Raw genomic sequence first — 25160 nt, forward strand, 5'->3', positions numbered from 1 at the left:
AATCCTTCTCAAATGGCAACTATTACCTATAACTATTTATATCTTTAGGTTGGCAAGAATCGATCGACAAGTAACGACGAATAAGAGAAATAACAGGAAATAGATTTTTTTCGATAAACACTGCTGCTTCGAAACATTGTAAGAAATTGTAAAAATTTCGAAAAAAGCAGTAGATTTATTTTTTCGATAAACACTGCTTCGAAGAGATGGAATAAAAATTTCGAAAAAAGAATAAGAGAAACAACAGGAAATAGATTTATTTTTTCGATAAACAATGTTTCGAAACACTGTAAGAAATTGTATAAAAATTTCGAAAAAAGCAACGAAATTTATTTTTTCGATAAACACTGTTATAAGAAATAATATAAAAATTTCCAAAAAAAAACAACAAAATTTATTTTTTCGATAAATATTATTTCGAAACACTGTAAGAAATTGTATAAAAATTTCCAAAAAAAAACAACAAAATTTATTTTTTCGATAAATATTATTTCGAAATACCGTAAGAAATGATATAAAAATTTCGAAAAAGAAATAAACTTATTTTTTCGATAAACACTGTTATAAGAAATGATATAAAAATTTCCAAAAAAACAACAAAATTTATTTTTTCGACAAACACTGTTTCGAAACACTGTGAAAAATGATATAAAAATTTCGAAAAAAGCAACGAAATTTATTTTTTCGATAAACACTGTCACAAGAGACGGAATAAAAATTTCGAAAGAATACAATTTCGATGAGAATCCACTTTTTAATAACAACAATGAAGAATGGCCGCTCTTTTTTCTTTTCAAATCAAAAAAAGGAGAAAAGGAATGATACTCACTTTCACCAACACGCTGTCCACCCACTCGAATTTTCCACCGGCGTTCAGGCATCTGTCCTTGTTCACGGCGATCGATAGATCGGTCAGCTTTTTCTCGATCTCGAGTAATTCCGACTCGCGGTGGATCTCGAGCCTTTTCATCGCGGACACGAGCCTCGATAATTCCTCGGTTTTACGTAGGAACAGCTTCGTCTCGGACGACATGGTCGTTTCCATTGTTTCCCCTCCATTTCCATCTGGTTCCGCGACAAAAGTTTCGTGAAACCGCAATACCGTGAATCTCGACGAAGAAAATGGGAGAGGAGGGAGAAAAAAAATCGAATTGACGATTTTTCTCCTTCCGACTTTATCTTTTTGTGCGCCAAACTTATGAATCGATGCTTGAATCGTATCGTTTCGAAAAGAAGAAGAAGGGGAGAGAATAATTTGGAACGCTTTATTATAGACGTGGATAGATGTTTCTTGATTCTTGTTTGGGTGATTTTAGAGGGGAAGACAAATGTCGGAAATATGTATAACGTATGACTGATCGTTTTTCGAGAAGAAGGAAAAATAATTTTAAACGCTTTATTCGAAATGAATGAATTTCTATTTTTCGTTGGGTGATTTTAGATGACTCAAACTTTGGAATAAATATTGAAAATATATACATATTTCAAAAATAAGAACAAGAAAGAAAAATAATTTTAAACGCTTTATTCGAAATGAATGAATTTCTATTTTTCGTTGGGTGATTTTAGATGACTCAAACTTTGGAACAAATGTCGAAAATATATGTAACGTATGGTTTCGAAAATAAGAAGAAAAAATAATTTGGAATACTTTATTCGATGTGCATAGATTTCTTGATTTTTGTTTAGGTAATTTTAGAGGAGAAGAAATATTGAAAATATGACTGGTCATTTTTCGGAAAGAAGGAAAAATAATTTGGAACCTCTTGAAAATTTATTCGAAGTGAATGGAAAATTTTTCGTTAAGTGATTTTAGATATATAGATTCAAAAATAAGAAAAAGAAAGGAAAATAGTTAGGTGATTTTAAATGATGCACCTTTGAACAAGTGTCAAAAATATATACAGTTTCGAAAATAAGAAGAAAAAATAATTTGGAATACTTTATTCGATGTGCATAGATTTCTTGATTTTTGTTTAGGTAATTTTAAATGACTCATCTTTGATAATATCTATATCTAAATTACATATCTTTATATCTAAATTAAATTTATTTCTAAAAAAACTAGATATGAATAAGTTCGAAACATTTGACATTTAATCTCTAAATTTATATTTATAATTTTAATGTAACAAAAAAAATTTTATAAAATTAGCTCTCTTATTTTCGAGATATTTAAAATTATTAAATAAATTTTAATCAACCCTGATACAAAATAAATTCTACTTTTTTATATTATATTATAATTCATTATTCATTCACATTACTTTTAATTATAAAATAATAAATTGTTTCTAAAATTAATTATAATTTAAAATTAATTAATTTAATTTAACATAAATTTTTTATAAACTTTTAAAAATTATAAATTTAATATACAAAAAAAATTAAACAAATCAATTATTAAAATTTTAAAAATTATTTTAATCTTTTCAATGTAAAAGAAATATTTTTTTTAAACTAAAATTTTAAATCTAAAAACACTTTCCAGTACTTTTATGTCGAAAATATATACAGTTTACAAGAAAATAAGAAGAAGAAAGGAAAATAGTTAGGTGATTTTAGATAACTCACTTTGAACAAATATCAAAAATATATACAGTTTCAAAAATAAGAACAAGAAGGAAAAATAATTTGGAACATTTTATTCAATGTAAATAGATTTCTTGATTTTTGTTTAAGTGATTTTAAAGGACTTTTAACAAAATATATAATCATGATTTCGAAAATAAAAAGAAGAAAGGAAAATAGTTAGGTGATTTTAGATGACTCACCTTTGAACAAATATCTACAGTTTCAAAAATAAGAACAAGAAGGAAAAATAATTTGGAACATTTTATTATTTTATTATTTTATTCAATAATATATTTTATTATTTTATTCAATGTAAATAAAAAGAAGAAAGGAAAAGAAGAAAGTTAGATGATTTTAGATGACTCACCTTCGAACAAATGTCAAAAATATATACAGTTTCGAAAATAAGAACAAGAAGGAAAAATAATTTGGAACATTTTACTCAATATAAATAGATTTCTACTTTCCATTAGATGATTTCAGTAAAGAAGAGACTCACCTTTGGACAAATGTCGAACGTTCTCCAGGAGGGCATGGTAGTGGGCCACCTGATCCAAATTTTCCTTCCTCAAATTCTTCCTCAGGATCCCGATCAACAGCCCCTCCACTCGCTCCAACAATTCCTCCAAGTGTCGATCGTAATCGGTCTGCAATCGAAAGAACCATTTCTCCATTTCTTCTCCGAGGGGAGGAAACAATCGACCATTTAACCCTTGCCGACAGACAAATTTGTTACCCTTTGCTACATTTCACATTTTTTTCAACTCCATAATCGATCCTCTCTCTCTCAATTTTTAATAATAATTTTAATAATAATTTAATAATAATAATAAGATAATACGATACACATACAATTGAAGAGAACGCATTTCAGAATAGAATGCGCTTTCCACGTGGACCATTAGCCTCAAAAATGGCGATTTTTACTTTTCACTCGTGCTTAATGGTTTTCGAGATCGCATTTCATCTGTTCTTTTCTCTCTTGAGGAGAGGAAAAGATGGGAGGAGGAGGAGGGTGGAAATTGACACAAACTTTGGGGAGGGTTTAACAGATAAAAGCGAAAGCAAGAAGAAGCATTTGTGGTCGATATTTTTTAAATTCAAATTGATTTAGAGAAATACCAATGGCTTAATATGGAAATATTTGGACACACTGTGTTAGAAGAAAATGTGTTTTGTTTTAAAAAAAAGAGACATTGGTTCGACTGTTTAATTGATTTATACAATTAAAATTAAAATTAATAAAATTATAGGCAGAAAGTCTATATGGTCTTGTATATTCATATATGCTTTTTGTAATTTATAAAATAATTAGAATTACATTGTCCAGTGTTACGACTATTTTTTTAACAGGTATAATTTTTGCAGACATCGAATATATCGGTTTATAAATGGAATATCACTTCATTCAAAATTAGAATGGAATTGTATATTTATTTTATTTCTCTCATCGTCGATTGTAAAATGCACAGTCGGCCAGCTTTTATTTTTTGCACGAGATAAAAAGTTTAGTTTTCATTTTGATTCGCTATTCGAGTCAAAGTGAACTTCTTCCAATTTTCCTCGAGAAAAAGTCGAACAGAATGTTAAGTGTAGAAAGAATTTTAAGATTTCTCTTAATAAACTTTGTGTACTTTCATACACTTTTTGTAATTTATAAAATAATTAGATTTGATTTTGGTGAAATTCAAAATGTTAAATATAGAATATGATCAAGTCTTAGTTTAATAAATTTTGAGATTTCTCTTAATAAACTTTGTGTACTTTCATACATTTTTTGTAAATTATTAATTAAAATAAATAAATAAATAAATAATAGTTAAATAAAATAATTAGATTTGATTTTGGTTAAACCCTTCACTTTTTCCAATTCTTCAAGAAAAAGTAGAACAAAATGTTAAATATAGAATATGATCAAGTCTTAGTTTAATAAATTTTGAGATTTCTCTTAATAAACTTTGTATACTTTTATACATTTTTTGTAAATTATAAAATAATTAGATTTGATTTTGGTAAGATATATGCTTAAAATAATTAGATTATAAAATAATTAAATTTGATTTTGGTTAAACTCTCCAGTTCTTCCAATTCCTCGAGAAAAAATCGAACAAAATGTTGACGAATATAGAATATGATCAGTCTCAGTTAAGTCTCAAGTTAAATTTAATTTTAAAATATTATTTGAAATCGATTTCGCCTCAAAAGCGATATTCATCTCGATAAAATTAATTAATTATTGGAACGAGTTTCTCGAAATATTTTGCAAAACTCGTCGATTTAATAAAATTAATCGATGATCGAGGAATGACACGCGAGTTGTACGAAGGCACTACTCGAGCTAAAACGAGCTTTCCTTCCCTCCTCTCGAATTGAAAAATGCCTCCTCCTTCGCCTCCTTCATTAATTTCCCCCGCTTGCGGCTAAGTGCCCTCCTCCTTGATAACTGTTTTCTTCCCTTTTCCTTTCTTCCGCCCATCCTCGAACAAAGAAATCGAGAGATTCAAGTTTCCATTAACATCGCCGGTCACGCGACCATCTTGCTCGATCGATCAACCGTGGTTTATGTTAAATCGTCCACGGATAATAATGAAACTTTTATCTTATATCCTCGATAAGTTGTTCCATGACGTAATGCGTTCACGCAATGATTGAGCAATTGAAATCGAAAGGAAGAATGAATTTTTTTTTTTTGGAGTATTGGATGTAATAATAAGTAGGAGAGTGTCTTAAATATGTCTAAAATTCGATTTATTAAATATAATCGTGGAAAATTCTATAACAGTATGTTTATATAATAGAAATCGAAAGATAGAATAAGTTTTTCGAAATATTTTGCAAAATTCGTCAATTTTATTAAAATAATTATCGACAACGAAAGTTTCACAACAATGTGTTTATATAATAATTAAAAAATCGAGGGAAAGAATGAGTTTTTCGAAATATTTTGGAAAATTCGTCAATTTTCTTAAATAATTTTTGAAAGTTTCATAACAATAGATTTATGTAATTATTAATAATTATTTAAAAATTGAAATCAAAAGGAAGAATGAGTTCTTCGAAATATTTTTCAAAATTTAATTTAATAAAATAATTATCGAAAGTTCCATAACAATAGATTTATAATTATTAATTAATTATTAATAATTATTTAAGAAATTGAAATCGAAAGAGAGAACAAGTTTTTCGAAATATTTTGCAAAATTCCTCAATTTTATTAAAATAATTATGGACAATGAAAGTTCCATAACAATACATTCATGAAATAATTAAGAAATAAAAAATGAGTTTTTCGAAATATTTTGCAAAATTTGTCAATTTTATTAAAATAATTATGAAAGTTCCATAACAATATGTTCACATTCATTCAATAATAATTAAGAAATCGAGAGAAGAAACGAAAATATTTTTCGAAAATATTAAAATAATTATCAAAAATGAAAGTTCCATAACAATATGTTTATATAATAATTAAAAAATCTAAGGAGAGAATAAATTTTTCGAAATTATCAACAATGAAAGTTCTATAACAATACGTTCGCGAAATAATTAAAAAACTGAAAGAAAAAAAAAGTTTTTCGAAATATCGAATCTAATAATAAATAAAAAAACATTTTCCAAAATTCAATTCATTAAAATTTCCATATAAATACATTCGCACGAATTTTTCTTCTTAATTAATTAATTAAGAAACTGGAGGAACAAAATCGAAAGAAAGAACGAGATTTTTGGGAATATTAATTCAAACAGAAGGACACTTTGGAAAATTTGTCGATTCCATTCATCACTTGTAACTCTTCCCCTTTCTCCGCGAATGTATTTGAATGTGTAACGATTAAATGATAAAATTCCGGTGGACGTGCGGGGAATAAATTTTAATTAAACGTTATGAAAACGTTAACGTATGTATAAATCATCATTAGGGGTAGGCGCGGACAGCACGGGATGACACGTATTTTAACTTCTAATGTTGTTTCCCTTGTGCTCGTTTCCGTTCACTTTCCAGTGGAAACGGGTTAAACAAGTAGAACGTGAGAGAAAGAGAGAGAGAGAGAGAGAAAAAAGATGACAGCGAGGAGAGAGAAAAACAACGGTTGTAAAAGCGAAAAAGCGACAAGGGGAGATGAAAGGAATGGACGAAAAGTGAAGTAAAAGAAAAAAGTGGAACGAAAATTTTGGGCATCGAAGAATAAAGAGAGGGAAAATTACACATTTTCGAATACCTCATTAAAAAATTTCGAACAGAATTGAATGAATTCGCTTCTTTGATGAAAGTCTCCGTTATAGCCGATTTATACTACTCGCTTCGTCTGCCTTGGATCTATCGTTTGTAAGTATTAGAACACTTGTAGAGAATAAATGACCTTACAAATCGTTTTTATCCTATCTCAAAGCTATCATTCTTTTCTCCTCTGTGTAATAAAATATCTATAATCGTTCTTTTCTTTTCTAAGTAAGACATTATACGTGGTTATACTACTTGCTTCGTCTGTTCTGGAGAATCTGTCATTTATAAGATATATTAGAAAATAAATAATCTAACAAATTGTTATTCTATCTGAAATCTTGTAAATTAAAGAGTTTAAAATATCTTTTCTTCTCTATGTAATACATTATACGTGGTTATACTACTTGCTTCGTTTGCCCTGGAGAATCTGTCATTTGTATTTCACATTTGTAGAAAATAAATGATCTAACAAATCGTTATCATTTCAAACCTTGTGAAGTAAGCAGTCTAAAATATCTATAATCATTCTTTTCTCCTCTGTGTAATAAAATACCTATAATCTATCTTTTCTCTTCTAAGTATTACATTATACGTGGTTATACTACTTGCTTCGTTTGCCCTGGAGAATCTGTCATTTATATTTCAACATTTGTAGAAAATAAATGATCTAACAAATCGTTATTATTCTATCTCAAGCTTTGTGAAGCAAGTAATCTAAAATATCTGTAATCATTCTTTTCTCTTTTAAGCAGTACATTATACGTGGTTATACTACTTGCTTCGTCTGCCTTGGAGAATCTGTCATTTATAAGATATATTAGAAAATAAATAATCTAACAAATTGTTATCCTATCTGAAATTTTATAAATTAAAGAGTTTAAAATAACTTTTCTTCTTTATGTAATACTTTATACGTGGTTATACTACTTGGTCTACTTGGTTTGCCCTGAGGAATCTGTTTATAAGATATATTAGAAAATAAATAATCTAACAAATTATTATTCCATCTGAAATCTTATGAATTAAGGACTCTAAAATATCCATAATCATTCTTTTTCTTCTCTATATAAGACATTATACGTGGTTATATTACTTCATTTGCCCTGGAGAATCTGTCAAGTATTAGAAAATAAATGACTAACAAATCTTATTGTTATCCCATCTGAAATCTTATAAAGTAAAAAATCTAAAATATCCATAATCATTCTTTTCTCTTCTACGTAGTACGTTATATATGGTTATACTACTTACTCCATCTGCCTTGGAGAATCTATACAAGTATTAAAACAATTATAGAAAATGGTCTAACAAATTATCACATTATCTAAAACCTTGTGAATTATGGAGTCTAATATCACTTTCAATATTATTAAACCGTACATTAATAAAAGAGATTTGGAGATATAGGATTATCTCTAACGACTGGCAAGTGTCTATTGATCTAAGTATTAATAAAGAACAAACGCGGTCGAGTTCATTACAGGGGTAAGCTCCTGGGCCAAAGATGGACGTCGAAAAATCCATACCATCGAGGACAGGGTCGAGGAAGGCGCATCAATCACTCCTTGGTTCCACTTTCCAGGGATAATACCTGGACGCAAAAGGCACTCTTACACTTTTCGTTTCTTTCTCAAGTCCTCTTCGATTCCTCGGAGCAGAATCACTTACAGTTCTCGTAACAAGTTTAATCGATCGATTCGCTCGTTCAAGAGAACAAGGAGGGAGGGAAAAACGAAAGATTCGCATACGCGAATTATTACATCTCGTTGTTTCCCGTTATTCAACTTTTCCAACCCTCCAGGTTGTATGGATTCGGTTGAATGATTTAAAACTACGTTGAATTCCCACTGTTTTTCTTCTTGTTGTCCGAGAACAAAGAAAAAATTATTTTTGCGCGTTCCTCCCCAAAATTGTTGAACGATTTTAAGTTATATTCAAAATCTTGTGCACGAAGAAAAATTTCTCGAAGTATTATACTAACTTGTTTATTCAATACATCCCCCTTTTTCGTTCAAACGTTCAACTCCCCCCGTGTGAAAGCGTGACGGATTTTAAGAAAATTGCTTCGCCTCCCTGGCGAAGTTTGAACTCGAATCCCTCGAGATCGAGCTATGAATCAGAAATCACGCGTCGGGAGACAAAGTAAATACCCGTCCGCCATGTTGAAAAGTAGGGATGAACACGCGTGCAACGTTTCCATTTCCGTGGAAATTTACTTTGGAGCGAAACTTTCATTTCGTCAATTCTACAATTAATTTTATATTAATGTTAATGTCGATATTAAAATCCCGTACACAATGGACGAATTTCTTTCGAAGGAAAATAATTTTATTAATTAAAGTTATTTTGGGGGGAAGATTGTACAAATTGGTTACGTTAACAGCGATTTGGGTCAATGGCATGATGAACTGCGATCGCGGTGAAAACGTTTTCGACTCGTGTCGAAAGTGTTTGATAGGGGGGAGGGGAGAGACCGCATTACGCAGTCATGATTGATGTTGGACTTGGTAAACGAAGGGAACCTTGGCCAGTTTGATGTTCGCACAGTGCACACACAGGTATTGGTACTCGAACGTAAATCGAACGTTTACAAATATCGTATCGATGAAATAATTTTCGTTCGCTTATTATTGATAAGATTCATACTTCACTTTTTAAAAATATCCATGAAAGATTCATACGAGTGTTCATATATAGGTGTGCGAAAATTGATGGCTTGGACGTGGTTAGAGGAGGATAAGGAGTCTTTCCATGATGGCGCCACGATCTTTGACTGAATATGCTTTCAACGATAAGCGGATGGATCGACGAAAGATCGGATTATTTTCAATTTACGACGTTTTGATTGAAATTAATGAGAATTTAATGAGAATATTTATAAAATTAAAGTTACATTGGATTCCTTTGAATTTAATATTTTTAAAATTATATTTTATTTAATAAATTAATTTAATTCACTATTTAAATAGTTTAATAAAAATATTTATTTATGGAATTTTATTATTTAAATTTAGTGTATTTATAATATATTATTGAGATTATATTTTTTATATTGAAATAAATTTATAATTTTTGAATGAAATATTTTTAGTTCAAAATGAAATTTTTTAATTCAATAAAATTTAATTTTTTATTATTAGTTGATTATAAATTATTGATATTTATTTTTTAAGAATAATTTTTTCAATAATTATTATTTATAGAATTAGATATATAGATTTAAGAGAATTAAAGATAAATCGATTTTTTTATTTAATAATTTTATTTTTAATTTCAATATATATATTAATTTTAAGACCAAATATATTATCAATTATTTTAGGTTGAGATAAAAAATATCAAATACGTGATATTATGAAAATTAATTGGAAAGGTTGCTTAAAGGAAAATAAGGAGTCTTTCGAAGACGACGCCACGATCTTTGACTGAATATGCTTTCAACGATAAATAACCAAAAAGTCGGATTATTTATAAGTTTTTAATTAAAATTAAGCAAGGATTTATCGAGAATATTTATAAAATTAAAGTTACAAATAAAAAATAAAAAATATCAAATACGTGATATTATGAAAAACGTATGAAAATTAATTGAATGAAAGATTGTTTAGAAAATAAGGAGTCTTTCGAAGATGGCGCCACGATCTTTGATCTGAATATGCTTTCAACGAAAAATCGGATTATTTATAAATTTTTAATTGAAATTAAGGGACAATTTAATGAGAATATTTATAAAATTAAAATACAATTAATAAAATAAAATTACAAATAAAAAATATCAAATATATGATATTATGAAAAACGTATGAAAATTAATTGGACGAAAATTGCTTAGAGGAAAATAAGGAGTCTTTCGAAGATGGCGCCACGATCTTTGAATATTCTTTCAACGATATGGATTTATCGAAAATATTTATAAAATTAAAGTTAAACGAAAAAAAAATATCATACACATTAACAGTCACAACAATTGATGAACCAACAATTACTAAATTCACCTAAGCTTCTCTAATATATCTTATAAAAAGACGATAACGAGATCATTACATCAGAGACAATAATTACAAAATTCGAAACGAAATTCATGTCCGAAACAAAACGGACCGTTAACGAGGGAGGACTCATCATCATCTGACCTCTCCTTTTCTTTCTCTTCTTTTACTTTCGTTTCATTAATTACAATGGAAAACCCTTTATTATCTTCTTATTTCTCTTCCGCGAGAAACGGTCCAAAAAGACTCTTTTAACGAGGACGTGGTCTTTCATCAATCCTTCACCGATTCGAAAAGATTGGACTGAAAAGGAAGCAGATATTGTCTTCTATATTTTGGCGCTTCTTTAACCCCGTAATTCGCTCCTCTCCTCTCCTCTCCTCGTCCAATTTCACCTCTCCAAACAATCCAAACAACAGGATGGAACAGAATTATACATGCATTAGGGTGTCCCATAAGTTTCTTTCGAAGTGACTTTGACTGCTTATTTTTATATCCAGACTCACCTATTGTCCATTTATAGCGATTTCAGTCGTCGTCTTTTAAAGTACATTTTATTGGTTACCATTGGCTTTATCGTTTTGAAAAAGGTGATAGTGCAAATGATACTGCACACGAGATTTGTACTTGTTTGCATTCGATTGGCTTCAGAGATTTGGAGGTGGCAATTTTCACTTGAAAGATGAAAATCGGCTAAGCTGAAAATACAGCGTGCAAGAGATGCAGCTAACATTTCCAGGGAAACGGTGTATAATCACCTGGCCAATTTTCACGGGATATGTGAATCGAATGTGAAGTTTGGCTTCCACGGCTATTGAGACCGACTTTCTGAACCGCGTCTCCGCGTGCCATTTCCTTTCCCAGCGACGTGAAAGAGATTTCTTAAAGAGACTCGTCACTGGAGATGAGATTCGTACGAAAACGTGCATCGAAAACGCGCTTGATTTAAGGCCAAATAGACCTTCACTGTCGCGAAGCCTGGACTTCACCCGAACAAGCTTCTTTTATCCATTTGATGGGAAAGGCGTAGTCCACTACGAGCTCCTTTCTCGAGGCGAAACCGTCATCGATTCCGCAAAATATTGCAAATATCAGCTCGATAAATTGAAAGACGCCGTAGCAGGAAAACGGCCAAGATCCCCAGATCTTGCTCCATCCGATTGTTACTCGTTATTAAAAAAATTCTCTCCGTGGCAAAGCGTGATTCCAATCCGTAAGCGAGGTAAAAAGGCACTTACTCGATAATAACTTGCCAACAATTTTGGGAAAAGAGGCTTCGTATCCTACGTGTTCATTTCGTATTAAAAAAAAGAAAAAAAGAAGAAGAAGTTTACAAGCTTTATATCTTCTTGGAGCTGGTAAGAAAACGTATAAAATAATCACGTTGCGTTTTATTTTATCGAAACGCAAGGGATTAAGAGCGAGGATAAGAAAGGGATGACGAGATTGGGGGAGGTAATAGATAAGGGGAAGTTTCTTAGGGTGGCGAGGAAAAAGGAAAGACGATGAATCAGCTTGACAAATTTTCTCACGTGTGCCGGGGAACGAGTGCCGTTGACGCGGAATTGTCTGCCAAGAATTCACTCTTTCGGGAGATCTCTCGTGGAGAGATCACGACGTCTGGCGAGACACGAAGGAGAACGTCTCTTTTCTTTTGTTGAGTCGGATAAAAAAAAAATGGAATTGTCAGGAATTAGGACTTTCGAAGGGACGATGAACAGATGAAATAATTTAAGGAATTGTTCGTTAATTGTATTATATCTATTATAGCAGATAATATTTTTAATGTTATTTCAAGAAACTTAATTATTAATTTAAACACCTATTATACCTATTATAACAGATAAGATTTTGAATATTATTCGAAGAAATTTAATTATTAGTTTGAATACTTATTGTATCTGTTGTAATATATAATATTATTAATTTAAATAGCTATTATAGCAGATGATATTTTTAATATTCCTTAAAGAAATTTAATTATTAATTTAAATACCTATTATACCTATTATAACAGATAAGATTTTGAATATTATTTGAAGAAATTTAGTTATTAATTTAGTTTAATTTAAATATTGATTATATCTATTATAATATTATTAAATACATTAATACTATTATACCTATTTATAGCAGATAAGATTTTGAATATTATTCAAAGAAATTTAATTATTAATTTGAATACTTATTGTATCTATTATAATAGATAATATTATTAATTTAAATAGCTATTATAGCAGATTTTTAACATTCCTTAAAGAAACTTAATTATTAATGTAAATATCTATTATAGCAGATGATATTTTTAATATTCCTTAAAGAAACTTAATTATTAATTTAAATACCTATTATACCTGTTATAACAGATAAGATTTTGAATATTATTTGAAGAAATTTAGTTATTAATTTAAATATTGATTATATCTATTATAATATTATTAAATACATTAATATTATTATACCTATTTATAGCAGATAAGATTTTGAATATTATTTAAAGAAAGTTAATTATTAATTTAAATATTTATTATACCTATTAGGATAATATTTATTATACTACTAACAGATAATATTTTTAATATTATTTAAAGAAAATTAATTATTAATTTAAATATCTATTATACCAGATGATATTTTTAATATTTTTTAAAGAAACTTAACTATTAATTTAAATATTATATCTATTATAAATAAGATTTTTTACATTTCTTAAAGAATACCTATTATAATAAATAAGATTCTGAATATTATTTAAAGAAACTTAATTATCAATTTAAATATCTATTATACCTATTATAGATAAGATTCTGAATATTATTTAAAGAAACTTAATTATCAATTTAAATATTTATTATACATATTATAATAAATAAGATTCTGAATATTATTTAAAGAAACTTAATTATCAATTTAAATACCTATTATACCATATAATATTTTTAATATTCTTTAAACAAATTACATTAAAGTAGATAATCTGAATTAATCGAGAGACGAATCTTTTTAATTACATTGCATCTATTATAACAAACACTAACATTTTTAACACTCTTCAAACTAAGAAAAAGAACGAACTACAAGACAGACACTAAACGATCCACTCGTATAAATTAATCATTTCCATATCGACGTAAACGATTTCTAACCTCAAACACTCGCCCACTTCGTATAAAATTTCCACGATAATATCTCCCCAAAGGCTAGGATAAAAACATATTTGAAATACCTCGACTCGTGAGATCGATCCGCACGCTCTCCACTAAATAAACCGATTTCGTTCGTAAGATCGTCCGATTCGTAAGAAGGAAAAAACCGCATGGCGGTCGGATAAATCGCGAATCCTCTGATTCGGAACAAATTAAGAAGGAATGTTGTCTCTTCTATATATATATAAAAGAGATGCGGTCTCCGCAGTGCCGTAGAAAATCAATCGAGGGAGGAGGGGGAAACGCGTATCTTCACCACATACCAAGCTCTCCCTCCCCCCTCCCCCTTTAGACAGAAAATAACAATTTTTTCGATCGGCTATTCAACGCCATGCTGAAAAGAAAATGAATAGATTTTATTATCATTCGTGGTGTATGTCAAATGCGTGTATATATTGTCTCTCTTATCTCTCGTGTTCTTTTATTTAAAAAAAAAAAAGAAGAAGAGAAAGATTAAGAAGTAATTATAATCCATCTTAGAAGATATCAATTAATCGCGAAAAAGCGATATTTAAGTTGAGAAATCGATTCTTTCAATTTCCAAAAATAAAAAAAGAAGAAAAAATATAGATCGTATAGATCGAAGGGAAAGAAGAATAATCCATCGAAGATATCAATTAATCGCGAAAAAGCGATATTTAAGTTGAGAAATCGATTCTTTCGGATAATTCAATTTCCAAAAATAAAAAAAGAAGAAAAAATATAGATCGTATAGATCGAAGGGAAAGAAGAATAATCCATCGAAGATATCAATTAATCGATATCAAAACGCGATATTTAAGTTGAGAAATCGATTCCTTCGGATTTTTAATTTCCAAAAATAAAAAGAAGAAGAAAAAATATAGATCGAAGGGAAAGAAAAATAATCTATCGAAGATATCAATTAATCGCGAAAAAGGGATATTTAAATTGAGAAATCGATTCCTTCGGATAATTCAATTTCCAAAAATAAAAAAAGAAGAAAAAATATAGATCGTATAGATCGAAGGGAAAGAAGAATAATCCATCGAAGATATCAATTAATCGATATCAAAACGCGATATTTAAGTTGAGAAATCGATTCCTTCGGATTTTTAATTTCCAAAAATAAAAAAAGAAGAAAAAATATAGATCGAAGGGAAACAAGAATAATCCATCGAAGATATCAATTAATCGCGAAAAACATTATTGGATATTTAAGCAAGAGATGAACTTTCACCATTTACCACGCAAATTGAATCGCAATTGAAATCAAACGAAATCGATCCGAAATTTTCTGCAGAAAAATTTTCATTTCCATAATTTTTAAAAAATCAAGATCCCATTTATTCGCTATGTAGCAGCGTTTTAACCTGCGTGTACAATATTTATCTGTACAATTCTCGCGGAGAACTGGTCAGTGGTCCGGCAAAGCTGCTCGACTTGGTGCCCTTCCAAGCTCAACTGAAAATAAATCTCCTATTCTTGTCCTGATCTTTGGAAAATCGGTATCCTGAATATATATTTTTCAAATTAAACTTCCATTCTTTCATTTTTACTTGTTACACATTTTCTCTCCCCCCAAATTTAAATTTAAATTTTCTTCTCGCAACCAAAATGAAGCAGCTTGCTTATTATACAGGAAAGAAGAAAAAAGAGAAAAAGTTTACTCAACGGCCTCTATGCGCGCTCTATATCCCCTGAACCACGGCCTGAAAATTCCAAATAGAAGAAACTGTTTTAAAAACGAATCACCCTTCGCAAGAAAATCTCGATATAACACTCCTGGTAACGTGTTATTTCAACACTCTCGAATTTTCTTTGTGGATAATTTTAATCTCGAAGAAAAAGAAATGAACAAATTTTATTGACGTATACCAAGTACGTGTATATATATATATATCTTATCTCTCGTGTTCTTTTATTTGAAAAAGAAGGAAAACAGGTATAAATCGAAGAATAAAATAATCCATGGAAGATATTAATTTTTGGAAAAAGATTTTTGGATATTGACTCGAGAACGTGCACCCAATTTTCTTTTTGGATAATTTTAATTTTGGAGAAAAAATCATTCCTCACAAATATACCAAGTACGTGTATATATATATATATATATCTTAAAAGAAGAAGAAGGAAAACAGGTATAGAAAGAAAGATTAACACTAGAACTACCAGGTCAAAATGACTGGTTTTATTATTCTTTTACAAACTTTTTTCTTTTAAATATTTCTCCGTCTGAAAAATAAGATCACTTTAACAAGCATTAAATATTACGGATTTCACGTCCATTTCTGGTGGTTCAAGTGTTAAGAATAATCCATGGAGGATATTAATTCGTTAGAACGTGTATCCAATATTCTTTGTGGATAATTTTAATCTCGAAGAAAAAGAAAAGAACAAATTTTATTGTACACCAAGTACGTGTATGATATATATATATATCTTATCTCTTGTGTTCTTTTATTTGAAAAAGAAGAGAAACGGGTATAAATCGAAGAATAATCCACGGAAGATATTAATTTTCGGAAAAAGCGATATTAACTCGAGAATCCAATCTGGATGTTGGTTCTTGCAAGATTTCCTTTGGGTATTTCAACTTGGGCAAGTTGCGGCGGAGATGTAAGATGGAATTTCCACAAGTTGGGCGGAGATTTTCGAAATTTAATCGGCTTGTTCCCGACACTAGGGCTCTCCTCGAAAACGAAAACATATGAAACGATAATTTCGCCGCATATGCATCGCCCGAATTGATTATTTTTAATCAATTAATTATTTCGATTAAATTTTAACAATCGCGCTCGTTTAATATTCATTGAAACCCATAATAACGAAATTAACTTCTGCTCGTGTTACGCAAATATTATAATTGTAATATTATTTTATCGTCGCATCGAAATTATTTACAATTTTTCCCCTGTAAAAATTAATCAACAATTTTCCGAAAATTGCCACTCTCGCCGATCCGATTGATCCGAGCATAAACCGAGAAAATGTATGTATTTTCAGAAATCACACATTTTCAGATTCTAATCTAATAATCCGTTCGAAAAAAAAAGAAAAAGTTCATCGATGAAAAAAAAATGGAATCAAAGTGTCGAGAAACATCGAATAAATTTCATTGTATTTTCAAATCCATTGTTAAAAAATGATTACAACGTTCGATTCGAAAGGAAAATGGTTCGTTAGAAATTTCGAGAATAGCCAGCGAGCGAACGAGCGAGAGAGAGATAGATAGATAGGTTAGAGATAGAGAAAGAGAGAGAGAGAGAGGGAGAGGAAGCGTGTTCAAATCGAAAAATGGCGTGTAACACGGGGGGAGGGGAGAAACGGAAACGAGCGCTCGAAAACTTGATTTCCCTTCCGCACCGAAAATTAATTAATTCCTTGCCGGCTGTTTCGCGTAACGAGATCTTCATTTTCATTCCTAAACGTTGAGAAAATTCGATCGTTTTGATTAATTCTCGTTAATCGTTTATTCACGGCACTTTATCGATTATTTATTACAGTTTTATGTAATTAATCTCACTTCTCCAAGTTTCTCTCGCTGTTTTCTTCGTTTCCTCCATTTTGTCTGCATTTCTTCATTCTAGTTGGAAATTTTCGTTAAAAGTATTTAATTCTTATGCAGAACTTTATTCTTGAAGATTACAAGTGATAAATAATTCTTGTTTTAAGTTTTTAATTGCATTCTTTATCGGTGAAAATTTTTAGCATTTTTAAGCACCAAATTGCTTACGAATTTCCATTATTTATTTCAATATTTAATTTATATACAGAATTTTATTCTTGAAGACTTATTGATAAATATCAACATTAATTCTTGTTGTAAATTGTTATTAATTGTATTCTTTGCTTTTCCACTAAAAATATTCAATTCATATGCAAAATTTTATTCTTGAAAATTACAACTCATAAATATCAACATTAATTCTTGTTGTAAATTGTTATTAATTGTATTCTTTGCTTTTCCACTAAAAATATTCAATTCATATGCAAAATTTTATTCTTGAAAATTACAACTCATAAATATTAATTCTTGTTGTAAATTGTTACTAATTGCATTCTTTGCTCGCTTTTTCATTAAAAATATTTATTCTTGAAAATTACAACTGATAAATATTGATATTAATTCTTGTTGTAAATTGTTATTAATATCATTAATGAAAATTTTTAAGGACCAACTTGTTTACAAATTTTCATTATTTATTTCAATATTTAATTTATATGTAGAATTTTATTCTTGAAAATTACAATTGATAAATATCAACATTAATTTTTATTGTAAATTGTTATTAATTGTATTCTTTGCTTGCTTTTCCATTAAAAATATTTAATTATATAAAATAGAAAATATTATATGCAGAATACATAAAATATATAATATATATAAAATATTTAATATGCAGAATTTTATTCTTGAAAATTACAACTCATAAATATTAATTCTTGTTGTAAATTGTTACTAATTGCATTCTTTGCTCGCTTTTTCATTAAAAATATTTAATTATATAAAATAGAAAATATTATATGCAGAATACATAAAATATATAAAATATTTAATATGTAGAATTTTATTCTTGAAAATTACAACTGATAAATATTGATATTAATTCTTGTTGCAAATTGTTATATTAATTGCATTAATAAAAATTTTTATCATTTTTAAACACCAACTTACTTAAATTTCCACTAAAAATATTTAATTCATATCCAGAATTTTATTCTTGAAAATTACAACTGACAAATATTGATATTGACCTTAATCCTTATTAATCGTCCTTTAATCATTTATTTACGACATTTTATCGATTATTTATTCCCGCTTTATATCGTATAATCGCACTCCCCGAGATTTCTCTCACTAATCCAAAATCAATCTTTATTACCGAAAATTTTCGTTAAAAATATTTAATTTTATTCTCGAAGAACGATAAATGTCGACATTAACTCTTGTTACAATTTTTACCATTTTTAACCACACCAACTTGCTCACGAATTTCCATTAAAAATATTTAATCTTTTTTATTTACTTTAATACGTAAAATTTCTATTCTCGAAGATCCCTTTTGAACGATTACACGTGATAAATATCCCTATTGACGCGATAAATATTTGCAAGAGCGAGAGGAGGATGTAATTGATCTTCCCTTTCCAATGGAAAAAAAGGAGGGGGGAGAAATATATCACGGTTCGGATAAATTATCCTTTGTAATCCACGATGAAATACGATACAATGTAAGTGACGTATATATATATATACAAAACCAGCCCTGTGCACAGCATTGCCTTTCTATTATTTTTCCCCCCTTTTTTCTTTATTTTCGATTCCCCGAATGAATGTACGAAAAATTATTGGCACGCGATCCGTGAACGTGAACGAGATAATAAACGAGATGAAAGAGGAATCGTGCTCGCCGGTACATATATATACATATATATTTAATTTAATTTAATTTTATTTACAATTCCTTTCACCGACCTACTCATTCTCTTGTTCGCCCATTGTGAAAATTAATTTCGCATCACGCCGCGAATAATTTATCGATTCTCTCCCGTTGAAAAATTACCACTTGATATTCCACGATTATTTCCAAATTTTATTCATTCCATGAATGTGCTGTTACTTTTTTACAAATATATATATATATATATATATATACGCTTCTTCCTGTCTTCACTTCTTCTTGTCTGGAAAGTTTGATCCAATTCTGGTCAAGTCTGTATTTGCCTCCGCAACAAATTCCAAAGCGTTTTCAAAACACGATAAGAAATACGTACAAGTATGGAACGAAAGGAAAAATAAGAAAGTTCGTCCGTAGATCCGTTCAAAAAATATATATATGATAAAGATGGTGGAACGTTTAAATATATCGATTATGTAGTTTATAAATTAGATTAGTAAGCCAAGTCGTCCAAGAAGACGTTGTATGATAAAAAGGAAATACGGAAAAACAGATGGTCCACGGATCGGGGCCAATTTTCTTCCCTCTCCGTGGTATAATAATAATAATTTTCAATCGTCGTAATGCCTTTTATAAATAATTCTCTGATACAGTTACAATTTCACGGAATATTTCAGCCTTTTCTCGTGACGATAAGAAGAAAAACGAAATTTATGTATATTTTTCACGGTTGAAAGACGAGTGAATTTAACGTGAATTTCCATCTATGATTATCGTTTTATACAGCGTCGTTTATTAGTCGAATCTCGTATTATTGAAACCACGGCTCGTTACGATAGAATTTAATAGGGAGGAGCATGGTTTAGTATCATGGAGAACGCAACGCGGCATAACGGCGATCAAATTGTATAAATTTTAGCATCGAATCACGATATCATGAGTTAAAACTGAAAAGAAAACTGTATTTTTTAATGCAAAATATTCTTCGAATTTTAATTTCAGAGAACAGAGAAATTAAGAATAATGAACAAATCGATATAATCTGATTATTTTTTTTTTAATTAATTATAAAAGAAACAATCTCTAAATTAAGAAAATGGGCAAATATCTAAAAAAAATCGATGTTATTTTTTTTAAGTATAAAAAATATCGAAAAATAAAATGGATACAGAAAGAAACAATCTCTAAATTAAGAAAATGGGCAAGTATTCCTATCTAAAAAAAATCGATATAATCTGATCATTTTTTTTTTAATTAATTAATTATGTTAGCATATTCTCTAAATTTTAACTTTCGAAGAGAGAAATTAAGAAAACTGACAAATATTCTAAAAAAAATCGATGTTATTCATTTTTCTTTAAGTATAAAAAATATCGAAAAATAAAATGCATACAGAAAGAAACAATCTCTAAATTAAGAAAATGGGCAAATATTCGTATCTAAAAAAAATCAATATAATCTGATTATTTTTTTTTTTAATTAATTATGAAAGAAACAATTTCTAAATTAAGAAAATGGGCAAATATTCGTATGTAAAAAAAATCGATATAATCTGATCATTTTTTTTTAATTAATTAATTAATTATGTTAACATATTCTTCCAATTTTCGAAGAAAGAAATTAAAAAAACGGACAAATATTCGTATCTAAAAAAAATCGATATTATTTATTTTTTATTTTAAATATATGAAATATCGAATCGAAAAATAAGATAGATACAGAAAACGGAGATGGATAGAGTCGAGGTGCAATATTAATCAGAAAGCGGACAGTTTATGCCGTACACGCAATCTCAACTGCTTGTTGCAGGCAACACCGTCGGTCAGATTCGAGTATTGGTATGGTTACAACGCAGCCTAGCAGAGGACAGAGAGGTTTATCCCGTCCTCCCCATTAATAATCGTTAACCCGTTAAACCGAATCCGTATATATCCCATTTAAGGGAGTGTAGAGTTTCGGTCTTATTGGAACGAATTAATCTTGAGGAACCGAACACACCGGTGGACAAATGGACGAATCGTTTGTATCCATGCTTAATTTCTCGAGCTCGACGAAATAACAGCCTCTTCCTTTGAGAGAGAAATATCTGAGGTGTCGGGATAAAAAAAAACGTGTGCGTTTAATTCGAGCAAAGAGTTCAAAGATTCGAGGAGAAAGATAGGTTAAAAATTCAATTCGATGGAATTTGAAGGAAAATTTTAAAAGTTGGAAAGTTCAGTTTTTGGAACATCCATTGCGAGCTATTTACGAAGGTTGAATTTATCCATAAAAATCTATTTATAGTCGACGAGGAATTTCCTCGCAAAATTTCGATTTCCGATTTAATTTTTAAATGTGGAACTCGATCGTGGATCAAATTTTATTTAAAAGAATCCCGAGAAATGGAAAATTTACAGCGTATTTTTCACACCGTAGAATTTAATATCGTGTAAATGGAATTGGTATGTATTTGGTGTACGAGTGAGAAAATACGCGTGTACCGGTTTGCGATAGAAATTCGTATCAACGAGGTCGAGGCGCGAAATAAGAGAGGCAAAAGAATTTATCAAACGTGACGCTTGGTTTTGTTGTCGTTCGAAGGGAAAATTTCGAAAATCTGCGAAATTGGAAGCGGAAGGGAAAGGGATGGTTTACGCACGATTGGAATTTTTTATGGTGGATAGAAAATCTGTGAAAAAAATAACATGCAATTGGGTAATAATAAAAATTGAAATTCGCAAAAATTTTCACTTAATAAAGTAGGGATATTGAAATTTGATCTCAATATGGATGGTCGAAAGGAGATTTTCTTTTGTATTTTAAGTTCTGTATTTTAATTCTGCATTTTAAATCTAATATGACTCGATCATAACTGTAAAGATTTCTCTTTGTATTTTGATTAAGTCTCAGAACTCAAACTGAACTTGTGAGATAATAGTATTTGAAATTTAATCCCACTCCAGCTCCACCGATTACAATTCAAAATTTTCTTTGTATTTTTTTATTTACGTAAAAAAAGGACATTGAGTGAAAGAAACACAGAGCTGTATCAATTTAAATAACAACATCCAACGTTCTTTCGTATTTTAACCTATATTTTAATCTACATATTTTATTACACAGAGTCTTTTTAATGCAGTGGCAGTGTAATTAACCTATTTTTTTTTTTACACTTTACCATACAATTTTCTCACAATAGATAAAAGAACAAAGAAAAAGATAAAAGTAATAAAAAAGACGAAGAAAATATTAAAATAATATTCCCAATAATTTATTTATATCGTATTACCTCTGTTGTATTTTTATCGTATCAGATAAATCTATCTAAATATATTCACCCATCTCTCACGTGTTCCAATAAAAATCTTCTTATTTATGATACCCATGATACCTCTTGCTACACGAGACAACTAACCAACCTGGGACTACTGATTTGTCGCATGTTTCTCTGTAATTTCTACAATTAAAACTTACGTACGTTTCATTTTTCATTTAACACAACAATAAACGATATCCGAACGATAAAACAATTCCAAATAATCTCGTTTCATTTAATTTTATTTTATTTAATCCTTGTAAAATAACCGAGATATCGTTGCAAAATAAACTCGTTTTTCTAGCGTTCAAATCCAACACGACGTTCAAAAAAGATTATTTGGAAAATGCGATGCGCCACCCGGTGTGTAAAAGGCGTGCAGTTTTAATCAATGCACTCAAATATATCCGAAACTAAGCGAGATACGTTACGCTTTCTTCTTTCGTCGTATTTTACCGTTTTGAAACGGTAGATCGATATCAAGGCCACGATGCATTTCCTCGATGAGAGACGGTATTACTGCTCGAGAATCGTACGAACGTGAAAAGTTAACAAAAATTTCCCACGGTAAGATATATAGAGGCAAGATAAAACGTAACGTAATGGTAGTTCACGCAAATTTCACAAATTTCTGGAACATCGAGCGAATCTATCAAGCAGAATGCGAAGATAAAATGCTCTTTTGAAATTAGTTACGACAGTTTTTCAAAGAATTCAAAGACCATATATATATATATATATATGTTGGAATGTCTGAAAAGTAATTTCGTTTTTTTTCACGATAATGAAACACCGAGTCGTTTCATGAACAGTCGAATTCGAAAATCTTGTAACAATTTCTCGAGTTATTATTCGTCGATTTTTCTTCAATCGATGCCTTTATTTTGTTCTCATCCTTCGAGTCTTCCGAAACTTGACACATCTTTAACGTCGAAATTGTCGGAACGAAATCATTATATATATATATAATTCTTACCTTTTCGATAATAAAAAAGTAAAATATGCCGAAAATGCTTCTTTTGGTCTTCCATTCTTGTTTATCACGTGCGAGAAACACAATCACACATAATCGAACGAATCTTTCTTATAAATAAACCACGAAATGCCGACTCTCGAAATAAAGTAATAATAACGCGGTTTAGAGTGAAGTTGGCTGGATAAACGTTCGACTAGCGACACTCGTGTGAAAAAAACGAAACTACTTTCCGAACAGCCCATAGATATATATATATATATATATACATTCGAATAATTTTTCAAACAATTTCAATTCTAAATTCAGCTTATTCGTTATTGAAATTATTCAGAATCGAAAAATTTTATCAAATAAGAAAGAGAAACGAGATCGAGAAAAGATCGAAAATATTTCAAGAAATGGTAGAATTAATTTCGAAGAATTGTCCAACGAGCTGATCAACGAGTTGAGAAATGGAGGAAGAAGTGGAAGGGGAAGGAGAGAAGAAGAAACGGAAGTCTGTCAGTGGAATCGACTTTATCCATCGCGACCAGTTATACACACGTGGCGTTATTTCAGCCTTCAAAGATAAAAATGTAGTGATGTTTTCTCTTCAGAGTTTGAAGAGTGGGAAGGGAGAAGTGAATTAGAACCGTGACTTGGGGTTGGAAATATTCTTGTGTCTTGGCAACGGTGAAAAATTAAGCGCGAGAGATATTCTTCGAGCGTCATATTATTGGATTCGAGAGACGAGGTCAATGTTCACGATGATTCGGTTGGCAAAAAAAAAACGAATTGGGAAACGAATTGTTCGAGAATGAAGTAGAAAATCTCGTGCAAATTTTTTTTTTTTAGATTAAAATATCATAAATTTATTTGTACAAGAGACTTGTTATTATTGCAACGAAAATATATTCGATTTTTAATTTCCAAAAAAATGATTCGATCGAATATGTCTCGTGGATTTGAGATCTACATCGATGGACAATTGTCCGCAAAACGTGTTCGTGTGCGCTATCCACGAATAACGGAAGATATTATACAAGTCCTGGGGGCAGTTTGCGAATAACTATTGATCCATATTTTGGCCAGTAATCGGACCAAATGTGAGTGCACGACATTATCTGTAACGCGGTCTGATAAACCGTGACGATTGTTAACGAACAAGTGCACGAGGATTTGCAGACAACAATTGTCCGTGGACTTGATAAATGTTGAATTAGCGTCCAAGTAATTTATATACAAACTTAAGCAGCAATAACACTTGAACATTTAATTCAAATTATATTTCTATTTTTTTAAAGCAATAAATCAAAGTTGGAATGACAGTATTGAAATTTAATCCCAAAAAAATCTTGATAAATGATACTCTGTAATTTTTAGAGAAGAACAAATCAACTTGTCATTCAAAATTAGTCAATAGTAAGATTTTGCAGTTGAATAAGTAACTGGAAACTAGTATATTTAAGAAGTAATGATACTTGACACTTAATTTTAAAAGAGTCTTGGTACTTTCTAATTTTAAAAAAAGAATAATATTAAAATTGGATTTATGA

At 29.6% G+C, this 25160-nt stretch overlaps 1 protein-coding gene across 1 annotated transcript in view; it reads right to left on the bottom strand.

Moving 5' to 3' along the window:
• LOC108001525 (midasin) overlaps nucleotides 1-25160 on the bottom strand; it is a 101545-nt gene that overhangs the window by 15227 nt on the left and 61158 nt on the right. Inside the window, exons 8-9 of the mRNA XM_062078901.1 lie at nucleotides 3074-3221; nucleotides 830-1065 (exon numbers count right to left, since the gene is read on the bottom strand). Of these exons, the coding sequence (XP_061934885.1) occupies nucleotides 830-1065; nucleotides 3074-3221 (384 nt within the window). The remainder of the gene's footprint in view (nucleotides 1-829; nucleotides 1066-3073; nucleotides 3222-25160) is intronic.

The sequence above is a fragment of the Apis cerana genome, linkage group LG8 (assembly GCF_029169275.1).
Source record: "Apis cerana isolate GH-2021 linkage group LG8, AcerK_1.0, whole genome shotgun sequence".
NCBI lineage: Eukaryota > Metazoa > Arthropoda > Insecta > Hymenoptera > Apidae > Apis > Apis cerana.